The 17,883-nt window shown below is 41.7% G+C and overlaps 1 protein-coding gene across 2 annotated transcripts in view; it reads left to right on the top strand.

The window, feature by feature from the left end:
* The window catches only part of BNC2 (basonuclin 2), a 299,095-nt gene that overhangs the window by 177,652 nt on the left and 103,560 nt on the right, over positions 1-17,883 (top strand). For both annotated transcript variants that reach the window (XM_018080995.2, XM_008934775.2), the window contains one exon: positions 4,218-4,453. In XM_018080995.2, the coding sequence (XP_017936484.1) occupies positions 4,218-4,453 (236 nt within the window). The remainder of the gene's footprint in view (positions 1-4,217; positions 4,454-17,883) is intronic.

Raw genomic sequence — 17,883 nt, 5'->3', positions numbered from 1 at the left:
AATCTTAAATGCTCAGCAAGTACGTGATTTTAAGATCCCTTGGATCTCTTCTTCCTGTATCAGAGAACACCTTTCCACTTATATTGAATTAAAGAATATCAGACTATCAAGACAGTGCTAAGATTAAACAGGGCTGTTAAGAAAAGGAATCTTTCTTAGTTAAGCACATAACTGATCCCATCATAGTCGCATTTTTGGAAAAGATTGTGCAGGTTACAACCAAAACGTCACAAACATGTTAAGACTTTTATATGTGAACTTTTGATCCCACTGAAACTGTACAAAATCTGAGTAATACCTCACATTGCACCTTGAATGGACTTTTAATGTGTGCTTTATGATCAGTCACTGATAACTTCTTAATAATGACACATCTGTTTATGTTATTTTCCAGGTATAATAAAACACATTCTTTTATATAGCATATTTAATCTTGAAGCCTCCTAAGCATTTAAGTCATACGCTGCTGCAGATACTGTTGAATGTATTCACTTGTGAAACGGGGCATTGTTCATTAGCATGTATAAATTAAACAAATAGTTTAGAACAGAATATGATGAGGAATGCATTATCCACATAAAGTCATGTGAGCAATTCAGGACAGCAGAATACAACTATCTACTCTGAGATTTGTCAAGAATCAGAAAGCTAATACTCTTATAGGAAAAACAATGAGAAAGGTCTTTTCTTATGTCTTACCTGAAAAAGTATCTGTCTATCAATATGAATGGCCTCTTGAATACACCTAGAGCACTGACATTAGTTCACTAAGGGTACCAGAGGAGTGATCAAATTCTCCTTAGCATTGTCTTTTAAAGAAACAAGAAAATTTTTATAAATTACAAATTGGAGTGAAAATTTTCATTTTCATGACAAGTTGAAGGGGTGTGAGTAGTCAATGGTTTGAAAGAATTTCAGATTCTTATGATTCTGTTGTTTCTCATATGAACATAACTGTGTTTCCTTTCATTTCTTTTCATTTACAACCTTTTTTTTTCCATGTAACGTGAGGTCTGTCTTTAGCTTGCAAATGTTCTTATGCACCCATACAATAATATATGTTTTGCTGTGTTATAAATTACACATTTCAGTGCACATCCTGTCTTCTACTTTAAAAGGATAAACTTCATTGCTTATTTGTTTATTACATAATATACAGAATAAGACCACGAATCAAAATTGGAGATAATTTCACTGTCATTTGGAATGGTATTCTAACATGATACTAATTTTTATTCATGCATGTGTTTTCAGAATCAGATATCTATAGATAATACTACTTGAAAACAAATATTGCAGTTGAATGGACCAGTACAGGTTATCTTGTAGAAGTTTCTGTCCACTGGTCAGATACTGTGCTTAGTAATTTGAAGGACCTTTTTTATTTCTTTTCGACTTCTATTCCATCTCAGGCTTTCCAAAGCTATTATCTTCAGAGTGGTCACACTACGTGAAGTGAGTATATGTCCACAGAGTTTTGTAATCTCATTCTAGCTATTAGTTTTGTAATCCACCCAATAGCCTTTAGATAAAGATGTCCTTTAGTCATTTTGACTTAGATCACAGTGGAATAATGACCTTAAAATCTTCAGCAAGACAAGCCTTCCTTGGCTGGAAGAACTTGTTTTTCCTCACTATGTGGGCATAGTATTTACTGTTAAGTAGAGAGAAACAACAACAAATATTAGATATATTAGAAATATAGTATGATGCAGTGATTAAAAAGCACTGAGTATTCAGAAAATATCCGTTCATGTCTTGGCTCTGGTCTGAATTTGTCTAAACTTGGAGAAGCCAGTTAACGTCTTTGGACACTGTTCTCATTCTGTAAGACTGAAGGTGGAAAGTTCAAGGTGATCCAGATCCACTCAATAATTTCAATAGTCTGGTAGAAGGTGTTATATCTATTAGAAAACAATTAATTTTTTTTACTCCTTCCAAAGGGTTGTGCTGTCCCCCAGGTACACATACATACATATTAACACACATACGGCGCAACCTGCAAAGTAACGAGATCAATTTTCTCGGCTTTTCTTACTGAGAACTTTGAGGACACATCTGGTATGGTATAAGCAAAAAAACCACCTTAGAAAAATATCAAATCCCATTCATTAGACTTTGTAAATAAATCATTCCACTTCATGAAGCCTATATAGCCAAAGTACTTCAGAAGAAGAGCTTTTGGAAGAAAAAAATCTCAGCCTTCATATTCTTCAGTATAAATGTCCTATGGAGACACACAGGACTGCAGTCCCTAGCCTTGCTAATTCATTATCTTGTTTGAATGTTAAATTAATATTAAAGCTATTTATTCAAAGTTGACTTAGCCACTAGAATAGAAAAGATTAGAAAAATCAGTTGCAAGAAATGAAGTATGAGGAAATCAGAACTCTTTGACAATGTAGTCCTTGGAGTAAATGTGTTGAATGAAACCAGCGAGTAAATGATAAGGGCCTTTGTGCTCTATATGTACAAAAGCAATTTATCAAGAGTACATGAACTCTCTAGTGACTATAAACCAAGAAGAAACCAAAGTACAAGAGAAGTCCCTATAAGATTATTTTAAATGCTTAGAAATTTTTCTTTAAAAAGCAGTAAGTATTTTAGGTACTGCAGCCTAGTCCATAAAATAGAAATAAAATTAAATTTGAACACTGGTAGTCAGTAAAATGTGTGATGTCATATGCAGTTCCTTCTTACGTAACTTCACGAGAGCTTGACTACCTTCGTCCTGTAAACTTCCCTTCGCTTTATCTCTAAATTTGTGTGAGGTGAAAAAACTAACCAACTCAAGTAGTAGTGAATTCCTGATGGAATTTATGGTACATCAGGGGATTTACTTTTAACATGTTTAAAAATGGGGGTTTAGGGTGTATCTTTTCTTTTTTTCCTCTAGAGATTAAGTATCAAACCTTTAACAGTCTCAGTCAATTCTGGATAGCCTCAGTCTTGGTCATCATTTAATCATAAATTTCTCTTGAACTATGTGTATTGTAGTCTCTGAGTCTCAGCTGAGCAACCTTTTACCATAGGAATTAAAAATTATTTGTGACCTTTGGAAACCAGTCCTGTTTTGGACTGCATCTGTGGAAGTCCTGTTTTGGACTGCACCGTTAGTGATGAGTGGGGTCATTGATGAGGAGTGATGAGTCAGGGGTCCATACTGGGAAAATTATGTTTAATATCTTCATCAATAACATAGTGAGAATATCAGCAAATATGCACAAGACACCAAGCTGAGTGGTGTGGCTGATACACCTGAAGGACAGTATGCCAACCAGAGGGACCTGGACAAACTTGAGGAGATGGTTCCATGGGAACTTCATGAAGTTCAGCAAAGCCAAGTGCAAGGTCCTGTACCAGGGTTGGGGCACTCCCAGGCATGAGTATAGACTGTGGGATGAACTCACTGAGAGCAGCCCTTCAGAGAAGGACTCAGGGTACCTGAGTGGATAAGAAGCTGGTCATGAGCCAGCAATGTGCATTTGCGGCCCAGAAAGCTGACCTTATCCTGGGCTGTATCAAAAGAAGCATGGCCAGCAGGATATGGTAGGTGATTCTGCCCCTTCATTCTGTTCTGCTGAGACCTCACTAGAGTACTGCATCCACCTCTGGGGTCCCCAGACATGGACCTTTTGGAGCGAGTCCAGAGGAGGGACACTAAGATGATCAGAGGGACGAAGCACCTCTCCTGTGAGAAAAGGCTGAGGGAGTTGGGGTTCTTCAGCCTGGGGAAGAGTTGAAAAGAAACTTGGGCACGGCTCCAGGGTCTCCTTATTGCAGCCTTTCAGTGCTGAAAGGAGGCCTACAAAAAGCTGGAGAGGGACTTCTGACAAGGACATGAAGCTGAAAGAGAGTAGATTTAGATTAGATATAAAGGAGAAATTTTTTACAATGAGGCTGATGAGGCACTGGAACAGGTTGCCCAATGGGGTTGTAGATGCCCCATCCATGGAAATATTCAAGATCAGTTTGGACGGGACTTTGAGCAACCTGGTCTAGTTGATGATGTCCCTGCCTATGGCAGAGGGTTTGGACTAGATGATCTTTAAAGCTCCTTTCCAACCCAAACCATTCTGTGATTCTGTGAATCATCCAGGTGATATTTCTCTGAAAAATAAGTGCATCTGCCAAATATGATGTGTATACATGATGCTTTGGGGTTGTTTTCTTGTCTTTTCTTTACTCTTTACTTATACTTGACCCTTTTCTTTCAGCCTTGGACAAACTTAGTACTCAGCATCTCTACCACCCAACCCAAGTGGAGATTGTGCAGTCCAATGTTGTGTTTGACATCAGCAGCTTGATGCTCTACGGCACTCAGGCTGTCCCTGTGCGACTGAAGATACTGCTTGATCGACTTTTCAGTGTACTGAAGCAAGAGGAGGTGTTGCATATTCTACATGGCTTAGGCTGGACACTTCGAGACTATGTTCGAGGCTACATTCTTCAGGTAGGAAATAAAGCAAAGCATGTTTCCAAACCCAGTTAACTGATTTTTTTGGTTGTTGTTGTATGGATGTAGTGATGTTGTGCCCAAAGAGGTACAAGGAAATGTAGTAAATTCAGTCTGGCATGTTTAAGACTAATGATGGTATTGGCAAAATAAAAGACTCTGTTTTTCCTAAGCTGAAAAAATACAGGTTCCTTTATACCATAGTATTTATTTGTACTTGCTTATGCTTATTGTAGGAAATATCTTGAATACTGCAGATACTGAGCTTAGCTATCTGCAAGCATGATTTGCTCATCAAAGGCAGTTGACAAAGTTTCAAGGGCTACTGTTCGACTTATGAAACTGAGATACAAGTCAATAGCTCCTTCATCTTTTCTTTCCTTCTTTAGAAAGACATAAGGTATGGAAGAAAAGAGGTTGTGATCATGGTAGTATTGGAAAGTATCTGTACAGTGTAATGTATAAGCAGAAAAATCCTGTTTATAAGGCCATGTTAGAAAGGAAGCTTTAAATAAAGTGTTACATGCAGATTGGTTGAAATAGATAAACAAACAAAACATAAAATAAGTAAACAAAAACATGGATGGGCTTGCTTTAAGAATATGGTCATAAATATATATGGGTGCTTATCTGAAGAATTTCATTGTCTTTTGGGTTCCAAAGTGATTTATTACATTTTGTAAGACTATTTCTGATTAATAATCTAATACTACACACTTATGAATTCTCTTAATTGCTACTGACTTTGCGGGAGCTCTGCATCATGTAGAAGTCATCCAGTTATCGAAGTGGACATGCTTGAAAAACTTTGAAAATTTTAGTTTCTGATTTATTTCTTTATTTTCTTAGGAAATAATAGTGTGCTTGGCACTTCATAGAAAATATGGGATTCTTTATTCCTGATCTGCGAAATTCTGTCTCTTCAGTTTGTGTCTTTTGTGTGAAAGAAGTAAATTAGCTTTATGTGATTCTGTGGAAGTCTTTGCATTCTGTGCTCATATTCTTAAATGCTCTATACCTAGATTTTCACAGAAAAGTGCGCTAAATTGTAGAACAGTTCTAGAAAAAGAGAACTAAAAAGAGAACTACTTTAATAATGAGATCTTGTTATTCTTGGTAGAATATATACTGAATGGAGTTCTTTAACTGTTTTAGGATTCTCTCAGGTGTCTGTTTTGTAAAAGTTAATGGTTACACGTGTTCAGATGCAACAGGATCCTTTTTTTCCATTACCAGTCTAAAATTTACATGCAAGTATGCATCCATGGTACTCATACAGTTGATATTTATGTATATATGATAGAAATATTTGTTTATATGTATTTATAGATATTAGGTATATATAATGAAGATAGATTTATGAGAGATATCTACAGAAATACGTACTGTAATGGCATTACATACATATTGCATCGTATTTTAGATTCTAGATTCTAAATGCTACTGATCAAGAGCGATGAAGAAATATGATTTGCAAAGGAATACATGGAAAAAAACCACATCATATCTAAGAGATAACATTAGAAATCTGCTGTTTACTAAATGGGATTAATAGTTAGGCGTAATTATATATTTGCAAGGGCAATAGAACTCTAGCCCATAAGTTGTTGAGGCTGATCAGGAGGGCTTTAAACTAGGTTTGAAGGGGGAAGAGGTTGAAACCAGGCTATCCAGAGATGACCCTGAGGGTGGAAAGCCAGAGTTAGAAGTGAAATCAGCAGCCCAGCTGAAGTGCATGTACACCAACGCACACAGCGTGGGTAACAGACAAGAGGAGCTGGAAGCCATCGTGCAGCGGGAAAGCTGTGCTGTAGTCACCATCACGGAATCGTGGTAGGATGACTCGCATGACTGGAGTGCTGCCATGGGTGGCTGTGAGCTCTTCAGAAGGGACAGGCAGGGTAGGAGAGGTGGAGGGGTGGCTCTATATGTTAGAGAGTCTCTTGACTGTAGAACTTGAGGTCAGTAATGATAAGGCTGAGTGTCTGTGGATCAGAATCAGGGGGAAGGCCAACAAGGCTGGTATCCTGGTGGGAGTCTGTTACAGACCACCCAACCAGGATGACAAGGGTGATGAATTATTCTACAAGCAGCTGGTGGATGTCTCAAAATCACCAGCCCTTGTTCTTGTGGGCGACTTTAACCTTCTGGATGTCTGCTGGAAACTCAACACAGCAGAGAAGAGGCAGTCCAGGAGATTCCTAGAGTGTATAGAGGATAATTTCCTCCTCCAGCTGGTAAATGAGCCTACCAGGGATGGGGCCCCACTAGACCTGCTGTTCACAAACAGAGAGGGGCTGGTGGGAGATGTGGTGGTTGGAGGCCATCTGGGGCCTTTCAGTGACCATGAAATGACAGAGGTTTCAATGCTCAGGGATGCAAGGAGGGCCATCAATAAAACCTCTACGCTGGACTTCTGGAGGGCAGATTTTGGCCTACTCAGAAGACTGGTTCATAGGGTACCTGGGGAAACAGCCCCTGAAAACAAAGGGGTCCAGGAGGGATGGACATGCTTCAAGGAGGAAGTCTTGCACGCACAGGAGCAGGCCGTCCCAATGTGCTGAAAGGCAAGCTGTCAGGGAAGACAACTGGCCTGGCTGAACAGGGAGATTTTGAAGGAAATTGGGGGAAAAAAGAGAGCTTACTGGCTATGGAAAAAAGGGCTGGCTGCTCACAAAGAGTTTAGGAATATAGTTAGGTCATGTAGAAAGAAAATTAGAGAGACAAAGGCACAATTTGAACTCAATCTAGCCACATCTGTTAGCCACAAGAAGTGCTTCTACAAATACAGTAGCGAAAGGAGGGGCAAGGAAAACCTCCACTCTTTGTTGGACATGGGGGGGGACCATAGTCACCAAAGATGAGGAAAAGGCTGAGGTACTTAACATCTTCTTTGCCTCAGTTTTCAGCAGTAAGACAGGTTGTCCTCAGAACAATTGGCCTCTGGAGCTGGTAGACAGAGACAGGTAGCCGAATAGCCCCTCTGTAATTCAGGAGGGAACAGTTAGCGACTTGCTAAACCACTTGGATCCTCACAAGTCTATGGGACCAGGTGGCATCCATCCTAGGGTGATGAGGGAGCTGGCGGAAGAGCTCGCCAAGCCACTCTCCATCATTTACCAACAGTCCTGGCTCACTGGGCAGGTCCCAGATGATTGGAAGTTGGTGAATGTCACACCAATCCACAAAAAGGGTCTGAAGGAGGACCCGGGAAACTACAGGCCTGTCAGCCTGACCTCAGTGCCTGGCAAGGTTATGCAGCGGATTGTTTTAAGTGCAATCACACAACACCTACAGGATGGACAAGGGATCAGACCCAGCCAGCATGGACTTAGAAGGGGCAGGTTCTGTCTGACCAACCTGATCTCCTTTTATGATCAGGTGACCTGCCTGGTGGATGAGGGGAAGGCTGTGGATGTGTCTATCTGGACTTCAGCAAAGCCTTTGACACCGTCTCCCACAGCATTCTACTGAAAAAACTGGCAGTCCACAGCTTGGACAGGAGCACTCTGTGCTGGGTTAGGAACTGGCTGGAGGGCCGGGCCCAGAGAGTGGTGGTGAATGGGGCTGCATCCAGTTGGCAGCTGGTCACAAGTAGTGTCCCCCTGGGGATCAGTGTTGGGCCCAGTCCTGTTTAATATCTTTATTGATGATCTGGATGAGGAGGTTGAGTCCACTATTAGCAAATTTGCAGATGACACCAAGCTGGGGGGAGTGTTGATCTGCTGGAAGGCAGGAGAGCTCTGCAGAGGGACCTGAACAAGCTGGATAGATGGTCTGATTCCAATCGGATGAGGTTCAACAAGGTCAAATGCTGGGTCCTGCACTTTGGCCACAACAACCCCCTGCAGTGCTACAGGCTGGGCACAGAGTGGCTGGAGAGCAGCCAGGCAGAAAGGGACCTGGGAGTTTGGATGGACAAGAAGCTGAACATGAGCCAGCAGTGTGCCCAGGTGGCCAAGAAGGCCAATGGCATCCTGGCCTGGAGCAGGAACAGTGTGGCCAACAGGACCAGGGAAGTGATTCTTCCCCTGTACTCAGTGCTGGTGAGGCCATACCTGTAGTACTGTGTCCTGTTCTAGGCCCCTCAGTTCAGGAAGGACATTGAGGTGCTGGAGCAGGTCCAGAGAAGAGCAACAAGGCTGGTGAAGGGTCTTGAGCACAAGTCCTGTGAGGAGAGGCTGAGGGAGCTGGGGTTATTCAGCCTGGAGAAGAGGAGGCTCAGGGGAGACCCCATCTCTACAGCTCCCTGAAAGGAGGTCGTAGCTAGGTGAGTGTCAGTCTCTTCTCCTAGGCAGCCAGCAGTAGGACAAGAGGGCATGATTTTAAGCTGTGCCGGGGGAGGTTTAGGTTGGATATTAGGAAGAAATTTTTTACAGAGGGAGTAATCAGACATTGGAACGAGCTTCCCAGGGAGGTGGTGGATTCACCATCCCTGGAGATTTTTAAGATGAGAATGAATGTGGCACTTAGTGCCATGGTCTAGTAACCACAGTGGTGTTGGATCAAGGGTTGGACTTGATGATCTTGGAGATCTTTTCCAACCTGGTTGATTCTGTGATTCTGTGATTACAAGCATGGAATGTAATTCCATGTCCAGTAGTTTTCTTATTTTAAAGGTGGTAGAATCATGCTTGTATTGATTTTGTTTTAATTGTCTTTTGGAATGATCACAATATATGCAACATATGGATGTTTATACAGAGTGATATTGTGACCTATGCATCTAAATGATGTAAAGGCCTATATTACACCATTAAATCACAGTTCAGTGTATCTGGCTAAAACTTGTAGCCCTTGTAGCCCTTGAGGCATGAATTTTACCATTACTACATTCAACAACAGTATATTAAATATTATGTCATTTAAATGAGAATAATTATCAGTGAAAGTTGAGGACAGCTGTTACAGACTTACCACATACTGACTTTGTTAGCACTCAGCTGTGGATTGTGTTAATGGGCCAGTGAAGACCTACAATAGGTGTAGTAGAGCCTCCCTGTTAGTTTAGCTGTCTAATTTGAAAGAATCACACACCGGTCGAAGTCAGTAGAGAGATCATCTCATCCAACCCCTCTGACCAAGCAGGGCCACCTAGAAGTGGTTATCCAGAACCATGTCCAGATGACTTTTGTATATCTCCAGATGTAGTCTCCACAGCGTCTCTAGGCAAAAAGTGTGTTTTGTTTCCATTAAAGATAGAAAGCACAGTATATGGCAGAAAAGGAAACTGCTTAGAAAAACGTATATGTGGAGACATCATTGGAAAATTAATCAAATCTATGATAATAAAAATGTATTGTTTAATACTCTATTGAAAGTATCTGATAAAAAGGAGAAAAGGGGCATGCAGGGAAATTTGAAATGAAATTTGTACTAATACTAGCACAGTAAAATTGCATACAGCTGAGAACTACAGCTGAAGTTTTCCTCAAGCAAAAGGTGTTGTTCCATGAAGCTCATTATTGTAGACTGAAGCTTTTCACGGAATTGTTTGAGGCTTTCAAATTCGGCTTTTCCACGCAGAAAGCTCCGACTGAAATGTCATGAGCATGCTACAGGAGAATCAAAAGTATCAAGTACCAAAAGAAATCATCCAGAATGTCACAGAGCAATGGGATTGTTGGTACACTGTCATGCAGAGAACTAAGGAACATCTGACTCTCAGTCAGGAAGTATAGGTCTTTGTAACTTGTCTCTCCAAATCTGTCTAAGTTATCACATAGTTCCAGTCAATGCTAGTAAGTTTACCATACGTTATTACATACTTCGCCACACTGCCTGGCGGTCGCACCACACTGCCTGGCAGTGCCAGGGGTTGCGCCCTCAAGGGAGAGGAGAGGAGGAACTTCAGAGCGCACAGAGGTTTGCCAGTCTAATTTGGGGGAGGGGGATGGACAGTCCGTAGGGTCCTCAGACTGGCAGGAGGGCGGGCAGAGCAGTCCTCTTTGGAGTGTCGCAGGTAGGCAGGAAGGAAGAAGGAAGATCTGTGGTAACACAGTGGGGAGAGGGTAAGGTCAGGGTGGATAGGGGCTTCTTCTGGGGGGTTGTGGGGTTTAGGCTGGGCTGGGGCCATGGGAGGTACCCGAGCCCCAGGTGGGTGAGGGGACCGGAACAGTTTGCTTTTGGCTCACCTGCGGCTACTGCCCAGGAACGGTTTGTTTTGGAACTATAGCATCCTGAAAGGGTGCTCAGGGCAAGGGAATGTCCCTGGGAATATCCTTGGGTCCAAGTATAGATGACTGGGAGAAAAGTAGAGTGTGAAAGGCTTGCCCTAACCGTTTTAATGGGGAAGTAGCTTGTGTGCCCCTGTGTGGTTGTGAGCTATGCTGGTGATGGTACATGCCTTCATCAGGGTCTCCCATGCCAGACAGGTCAAAACTGAAGGGTCAGATAAAATGTGTCCATGGGTAGTGGGCTCACTAGCCTTCCGGCAGTCATCGTAGGAGAAGGACAACTCTAATTCCAAACCTGGGCAGATGGAGCTCGCTTAGCCCTGTAAAGCCATCCATCTAAGAGAAAAACACTCTAATTATACTTATGTCCTGAGGACCTCGCTGCCACCGTCCAAGCTTGCTCGGCCCTGGCAGATGAACCTTAGGATTAAAGGGTGGGTTCAGTTCAGCGCATGCTGTGTCTCACCTAAAAAACTCTGTTGCACAGGCTCGAGGGTGATATCCACATTTGCAAAGCCCTGTAGCGACAGGTGAGGGTCGAAACGGCAGGTGAAAGGTGCACTGGAAGCCGCAGACCCAACCCTGCATGCAGGCGGTTCAGGATATTTGTCGCCTGAGACTCACCCCAGAGATGACAGTCTCTTTCGGCAGCATCCTGAATGACCAAGCAGCCTTTTCAAGGACAGCACTGCTTGCTCCACTCGGAGAGGGGCCTAGAAAAGGTGGCCTAACCAAAGCTCACCTCCACCTTCACCCAGTTGGTTAACCGCAGACCAACGGGCATCTTCTGATACGGTGAAACAAAGTTCAAGAGACAAAAGCACACACCTGCCTTCAAAGGTGTGCCCAAATTGACACTAGCATGCTGGATCATCAGAACCGTGCTTGATACTGTGGATAGTGGACATCCTGAGTGCTATTCAGCCCTAATTGCCCACGAACTGTCACGTCTCAACATTGACATTGCTACTCTCAGTGAAGTTTGTCTCCATGAGGAAGGCAACCTTAGAGAACATGGTGCCAGTTATACACTCTTTAGGTCAGGTAAACCCAGAACCAAAAGGCTTCTCTCAGGAGTAGGCTTCATGATTGAATCTCTGTTGTCCCTAAACTTGAAAATCTGCCGACAGATCATTCTGATCGCATTATCTCCTTATGCCTTCCACTACACAACAAGCAACACGTTGTCCTCTATAGTATATATGCCCCAACTCTCCAAGCTGACCCTGCCAAAAAAAATAAATTTGATACCAACCTGTGCCACCTTACCCAAAAGATTCCCGCAGACAATAAGATCATTATCCTTGGTGATTTCAACATGAGAGTAGGAAAGAACTTTGAAGCCTGGAAAGGAGTATTAGGCAAGCATGGTGTTGGAAACTGCAACGATATTGGACACCTTCTGCTAGAATTCTGTGCAGAGCAACAGCTCACCATCACTAATACTATCTTTCAGCAGAAAAATAGTCTAAAGACAACCTGGATGCATCCTAGATCTAAGCATTGGCACCTCATTGATTATGTCTTGGTGTGACAGAGAGATGTTCACGATGTCCATTATACCCACGTGATGCTCAGTGCAGAATGTCAAACAGACCATCGACTTGTGCACTGTAAACTTAACTTCAACCTTAAGTTCAAACCTAAAAGGGGTGGTATTCCAAGGAGGAGGCTCCAAGTTAACAATCTTCAAACAGCCATAGTGAGAGAGAGATTCCAAGCAAATCTTCAAACTTGGCTCAAAAATCATTCTATTGATCCCTCTCCTGAAACACTTTATTAAAGTGGCACCATATTAAAAACAGTATCCTGCAGTCCTCCAAAGAATCCTTAGGGTTCTCCTTCAAGAAGAACAAGGACTGGTTTGATGAAAACAATCAAGAGATCCAGGTATTGTTGAGGAAGAAGAGAACTGCTCACCAAGCACACCTTGCACAGCCATCCTGTGTAAGAAAAGCAGCCTTTCATCTTGCATGCAGCAAGCTCCAACAGAAACTCCGTGACATCCAGAACAAGTGGTGGATCAATCTAGCAGAAAAAATTCAATTATACACAGTTACGGGTGATTACAGAGGATTCTATGAGGCCTTGAAAACAGAATACAGGCCTACATATCGGGTCAAAAGCCCTGTATATCGGGTCAAAAGCCCTATACTCAGTGCAGATGGTCAAACGCTTTTGACAGAAAAAACCTCCATTCTGAATCATTGGTCTGAACACTTTCAGACTCTTTTCAGCACTAGCCGTGTACTGCAAGACTCAGCAATTCAGTACATTACACAGCAACCGGTGAAGAATGAATTGGATATTGCCCCCACTTTAGGAGAAATCCTCAAGGCCATACAGCAGGTGAAAATTGGCAAGGCAGCTGGGGTTGATGGAATTCCACCTGAAGTCTGGAAACATGGGGGCCTTGCACTACATGCTAAATTTCACGAGTTTGTGGTGCGCTGTTGGGAACTAGGTGAACTCCCATCAGACCTTCGTGACACAGTCATCATCACTTTGTATAAGAAGAAAGGAGTTAAATCAGACTGTTCAAATTACCGTGCTATTACTCTGCTCTCCATTGCTGGCAAAATCCTGGCAAGAATACTTTTGAACAGACTAATACCCACTATAGAAGAAGGAATTCTACCTGAAAGCCACTGTGGTTTCAGAGCCAACAGGAGCACCACAGACATGGTATTTGTTCTCAGACAACTGCAAGAGAAGTGTAGGGAACAGAACAAAGGCCTCTATGTAACCTTTGTTGATCTCACCAAAGCTTTCGATACTGTGGGCAGAAAAGGTCTGTGGCAGATTTTGGAATGTTTAGGATGTCCCCCCAAGTTCCTTAAAATGATTGTCATGAGGATCAGCACGGCCAAGTCAGATATGGCAATGCACTTTCTGAGCCCTTTCTAATAACCAATGGTGTGAAACAAGACTGCGTTCTTGCACCAACTCTATTCACAGTCTTCTTCAGCATGATGCTCCAAAGGACCATGGCAGACCTTGAAGAAAACGGTATCTACATCCAATATTGTATCAATGGAAGCCTATTCAACCTAAGGCGACTGAAGGCCCACACTAAGACCTTAAACCATCTTGTCTGGGAGCTGCATTACGCTGACGCCACCACCCTCATTGCCCACACAGAAGCAGCTCTGCAGTGTTTAACATCCTGCTTTGCAGAGGCTGTTGAGCTTTTTGGGCTGGAAGTCAGCTTAAAGAAGACAGAAGTTCTCTATGAGCCTACTCCTCAGGAAGTCTTCCATCATCCCCATATCACCATTGGTGAACCAGAGCTCAAATCAGTCCAACAGTTTAATTACTGCTGAGGTAGGATCATCTCCTCAGATGGTAAGATCGATGGAGAGATAGACAACAGGTTAGCAAAGGCATACAGTGCTTTCGGAAAACTCCATAAAAGAGTTTGGCGGAATAAACACCTGAAGAAAAGCACCAAGATCAGTGTTTACAAAGCCATAGTGCTGTCGACTCTTTTATATGGATCCGATTCATGGGTCATCTACTGCCACCACCTGTGACTCCTAGAACACCTCCATCAACACTGTCTCCATACAATCCTAAACATCCACTGGACTATTACGTGACTAATGTGTCTGTTCTAGAACAAGCAGCAGTCACAAGTATTGAGGCCATGTTACTGAGAACACAGCTGCATTGGGCAGGACACGTCTCCAGGATGAAGGACCACCGCCTCCCTAAGATCTTGCTTTATGGTGAACTTGCCACTGGCTGCCGCAAGAGAGGAGCCCCAAAGAGAAGATACAAGGACTCCCTGAAACAACATCTCAGCCTTGGCCACATTGATCATCATAACTGGTCTACTCTGGCCTCCAATCGGGAGGTCTGGAGACACACTATGTATAATGCTGCTGATACCTTTGAGAACACACGCAGGATCACTCTTGAGGAGAAAAGACAACACAGAAAGAATCGTACCTTGCAGAATTTAGCACCTAAGGAGTCTTTCTGCTGTGCCTTTTGCAACTGGACTTGTCTATCTCCTGTTGGCCTTTTTAGCCACAAGTGCACTTGTAGCGAATGTGGGTAGAGCCCTTCCCAAATCTTCATTCACGAAGCCTAGCCATGATGATGATTACATACTTATTGTACATGAAATACAGAAGTACATATCTGTAGGAAAAGATTTGCTATTATAGTGTAGTTAGAGAAGCATTAAGCAGTAAACTAGCTTGTTTGTTTCTAATCTAATAAAAATAATATTTTACACTTGTAACTTTACAAAATCATGTATATTATGTATATATCCACTCCAAATCAATTACTTTAGTATTTTCTGTTCTGTTCAAGATGCATAATGAAACCCTTCTTTCCCCCTAAACCCACTCCCTGAAAATGCCACAACTTTTTCCCAGTAGCTTTTGAGAAAAACCTCACTTTCGGTCCACTGGAGAAACAAGAGGGAAACAGCACCTCTCTCTGGTTGTGTATTAGTGCTGCATGGTGGGTGGGATTATTTATAATACCCTCACTTTGACTAATAATATTTTCAAATAGCAAATTAAAAAGCAGTGGGCAGAGAAAAATGCAGTATTTATGGCTTCATTCAGTGGATGTCTTAATGGAGCACAGGAAGTCAAGGAAGCTGGAAGCCAAGAGAGGTAATATGATAACACTGCCTTTCACATTTGGGCACAGTCACAACATTGCCAGTAATGGCTGAAAGGCATTAAGACCTGGCAAGCTTCTCTGACCTCTGTGCAGTAAACCTAGTTTCTGGTGAATAGATACCTATCTCTGGAATGTCACTGAGTGACAGTTTGGTCAACAGTATCATCGGACTGCTCACAGGATTAATGTTTTAGAGGAGGAGTTGTTCTCTCAATCTTTAGGAGTGATTCTCAAAAAAACTTCACTGCGTAGGGGAAAATTCTGGACTGCGTGTGCTCCATAGGCATTCAGAGTGCTTCAGTTTTTAGGCTTCTTTTTCAGCACTTAAATTACTGTATTTGGTGTGGAGCTGTTAGTGACCCTGTAGTTTCCTCTTTTGGGAACAACTAATACAGCAACTTTACATGATAAGAGGTTATTTTTGTCAAAAACAGCAGCTGTTTTGGGTCAGATTCTGCACATGCTACTCAAAGAGAAGTATGTGATTAGTGGCTCCATTGATTTGGGTGACATTACTTTTGCTGTAAAGAACAGCTCAACCGTGAGTCTCCAGTCCTGGTTTAATTCCAGCTGAGCTGAGTGAAGAGGTAACTTTGCCAGCTGTTCTCATCAGCTCAGCACTGGAGAATACTTTACCCCACCCATTTGCTAGTGTAGCTACATTTGTAATTGCTCCCTAGCCAGGTTGTCTCTAAACAAACCGGGTTAGAAAAATCCTCCTCCTAAACATGTGTAAGTTAGTCCTGACTATTCTGATAGGAAAGGGCTAGAGAGCAATTATGCCACTAGAAGTGAACAGCTGGGGCATTCAGCTTTTACACTGGTCCAGCTGCAGAAGACAGGACATGTGATTATAACTTAACGGCCATAAACTGACTCTTCACAAATAATGATTCAGTGTTCTGAGTAACAGCTCAACACTTTTTCAACTGTTCTGTGATCAAAACTGTTTTGTACTCCCTTAGTGTAAAAGAGGAAAATAAATATTATCTTTACAGCGCAAAGAGGGAAGCAGAGGCACAGAACAGAACATTGGCAGAATCAGGAGAAGGGTCTAGAGCTAGGATTCCTGTTTTTATCATCATTCCCTTGAAAAAAGTAGATAATAGTAGCTCATAGGCAACATCTTGGCTGCCAGACTCTCTGGTGCCATTCACAGCTATGAGAAATTACAAAAAATAAATAACACAGAACAAAATCAAAACTAAATCAGCTGGAAGAGTGTGGGTATTTTATAGGTCCAAAAGGAGGCTCACTCACAAAAATTTGTACACTGGACAGTGCATGGGGAATCACTAATCCTAAATGAAGGTCTTTTACATGGCAAAATCATTGCTGAAAGATGATGAAATTCAAAATTATTAGATAACATTTTCTGCTTTGCAAAAACTGGTTTATTCTCCCATTGCTGTGCTTGTTCTGTAGGGCTAAAACAACTGTTGAGCAAGAAGTCAGCTGAGAAGGCATACTCTCAGGTACATGGACAGGGAGGATGTGGGGTGGTAGATTTAAACATTTGTTCAAAAAACAACATCCCATTAACTAAACCAAACTCATTCAAGTTGTGAAATTCAGAGTGCAGTTTAAATAATTCAGTTCTGAGATTTTAAAAGAAAAATTAGTTGTATGCATAGCCAAATTATGTGGTTACATATATTGATGTTATATTTGACCAGGAATTTCTCAAATTTTTGTAAAACATAGTTGCTCTTGGTGGAATAAGAAATTTGTTTGCTGCCCTAATTTACCAAAATTAGTTTGTTCATGCACACCATTCTCACATTCAGATTAAGTCAAGAGATTTGGAAAGAGACCAGAGAAAGAAATTTGAGCATCTTTAATAATACTGTTATTTATTTCTTTTCTGTTTGTTCTTGGAGTAATCCTGCAGCACTTCACTTTCTAAGCAGGTGGAATATTAGCCATATGCAGAGATGGAAATTGCTTTACTGTTCTAAAATTAAATACTGCCCACCATTGGCTTGTCTGTTGAGAATTTCAGAAAAGGATGGGTTCTATTGTTGTCTGACCTCCTTTAGAGACTTTAGAGTCTTAGCTTTCCTGTCTGAAGTCATTTACCTTTAAAGATGTTTGAACTTTTGCTATAGAACCAAAGTGCAAGGACTGTTTTATTAAACAGCCTGTCATACAGCCTTCATTGCTTAAACATAAAGAACATTAGAAAGAAAACAAACAGCTGCTCTGATAACAGCTTTTCCAGGGTAGACGTGCGGTGTCAGGTTGTTGTAGTGTTGATATCGTATGTTAAGCTCAGTGTAGTTTGCTATCTATGATCCATGAGTCATGTGAAGTTTCTGTCAGTTTTTTTTTTCTCCCAAGTGCCATCAGTTGATTAATTGATTTTGTCTTTCACAGCAAGAACACATTTAAAGGATTGGTATGCTATATTATTTGTGATAAAGAAAATTAAGAGAAATAGGCAATCGAATTATGAAAAAAACCCAACAAAAGTTTGTTGATGGTTTAGCACCATAAATAAATAAAAATTGATTTTGTATGTGAAGGTTGTGTATTTATTTAATAGATATTGCTTCTCATTCTTCATTGGTCTGTTTGTCAATATCTTAATTAATACTTGGCACTTGT

The sequence above is a fragment of the Manacus vitellinus genome, unplaced genomic scaffold (genome assembly GCF_001715985.3).
Source record: "Manacus vitellinus isolate BGI_N305 unplaced genomic scaffold, ASM171598v3 scaffold_50_pilon, whole genome shotgun sequence".
Lineage (NCBI taxonomy): Eukaryota > Metazoa > Chordata > Aves > Passeriformes > Pipridae > Manacus > Manacus vitellinus.
Note: the sequence above shows the minus strand (reverse complement) of the source record. Positions and strands in the feature narration are given on the sequence as shown.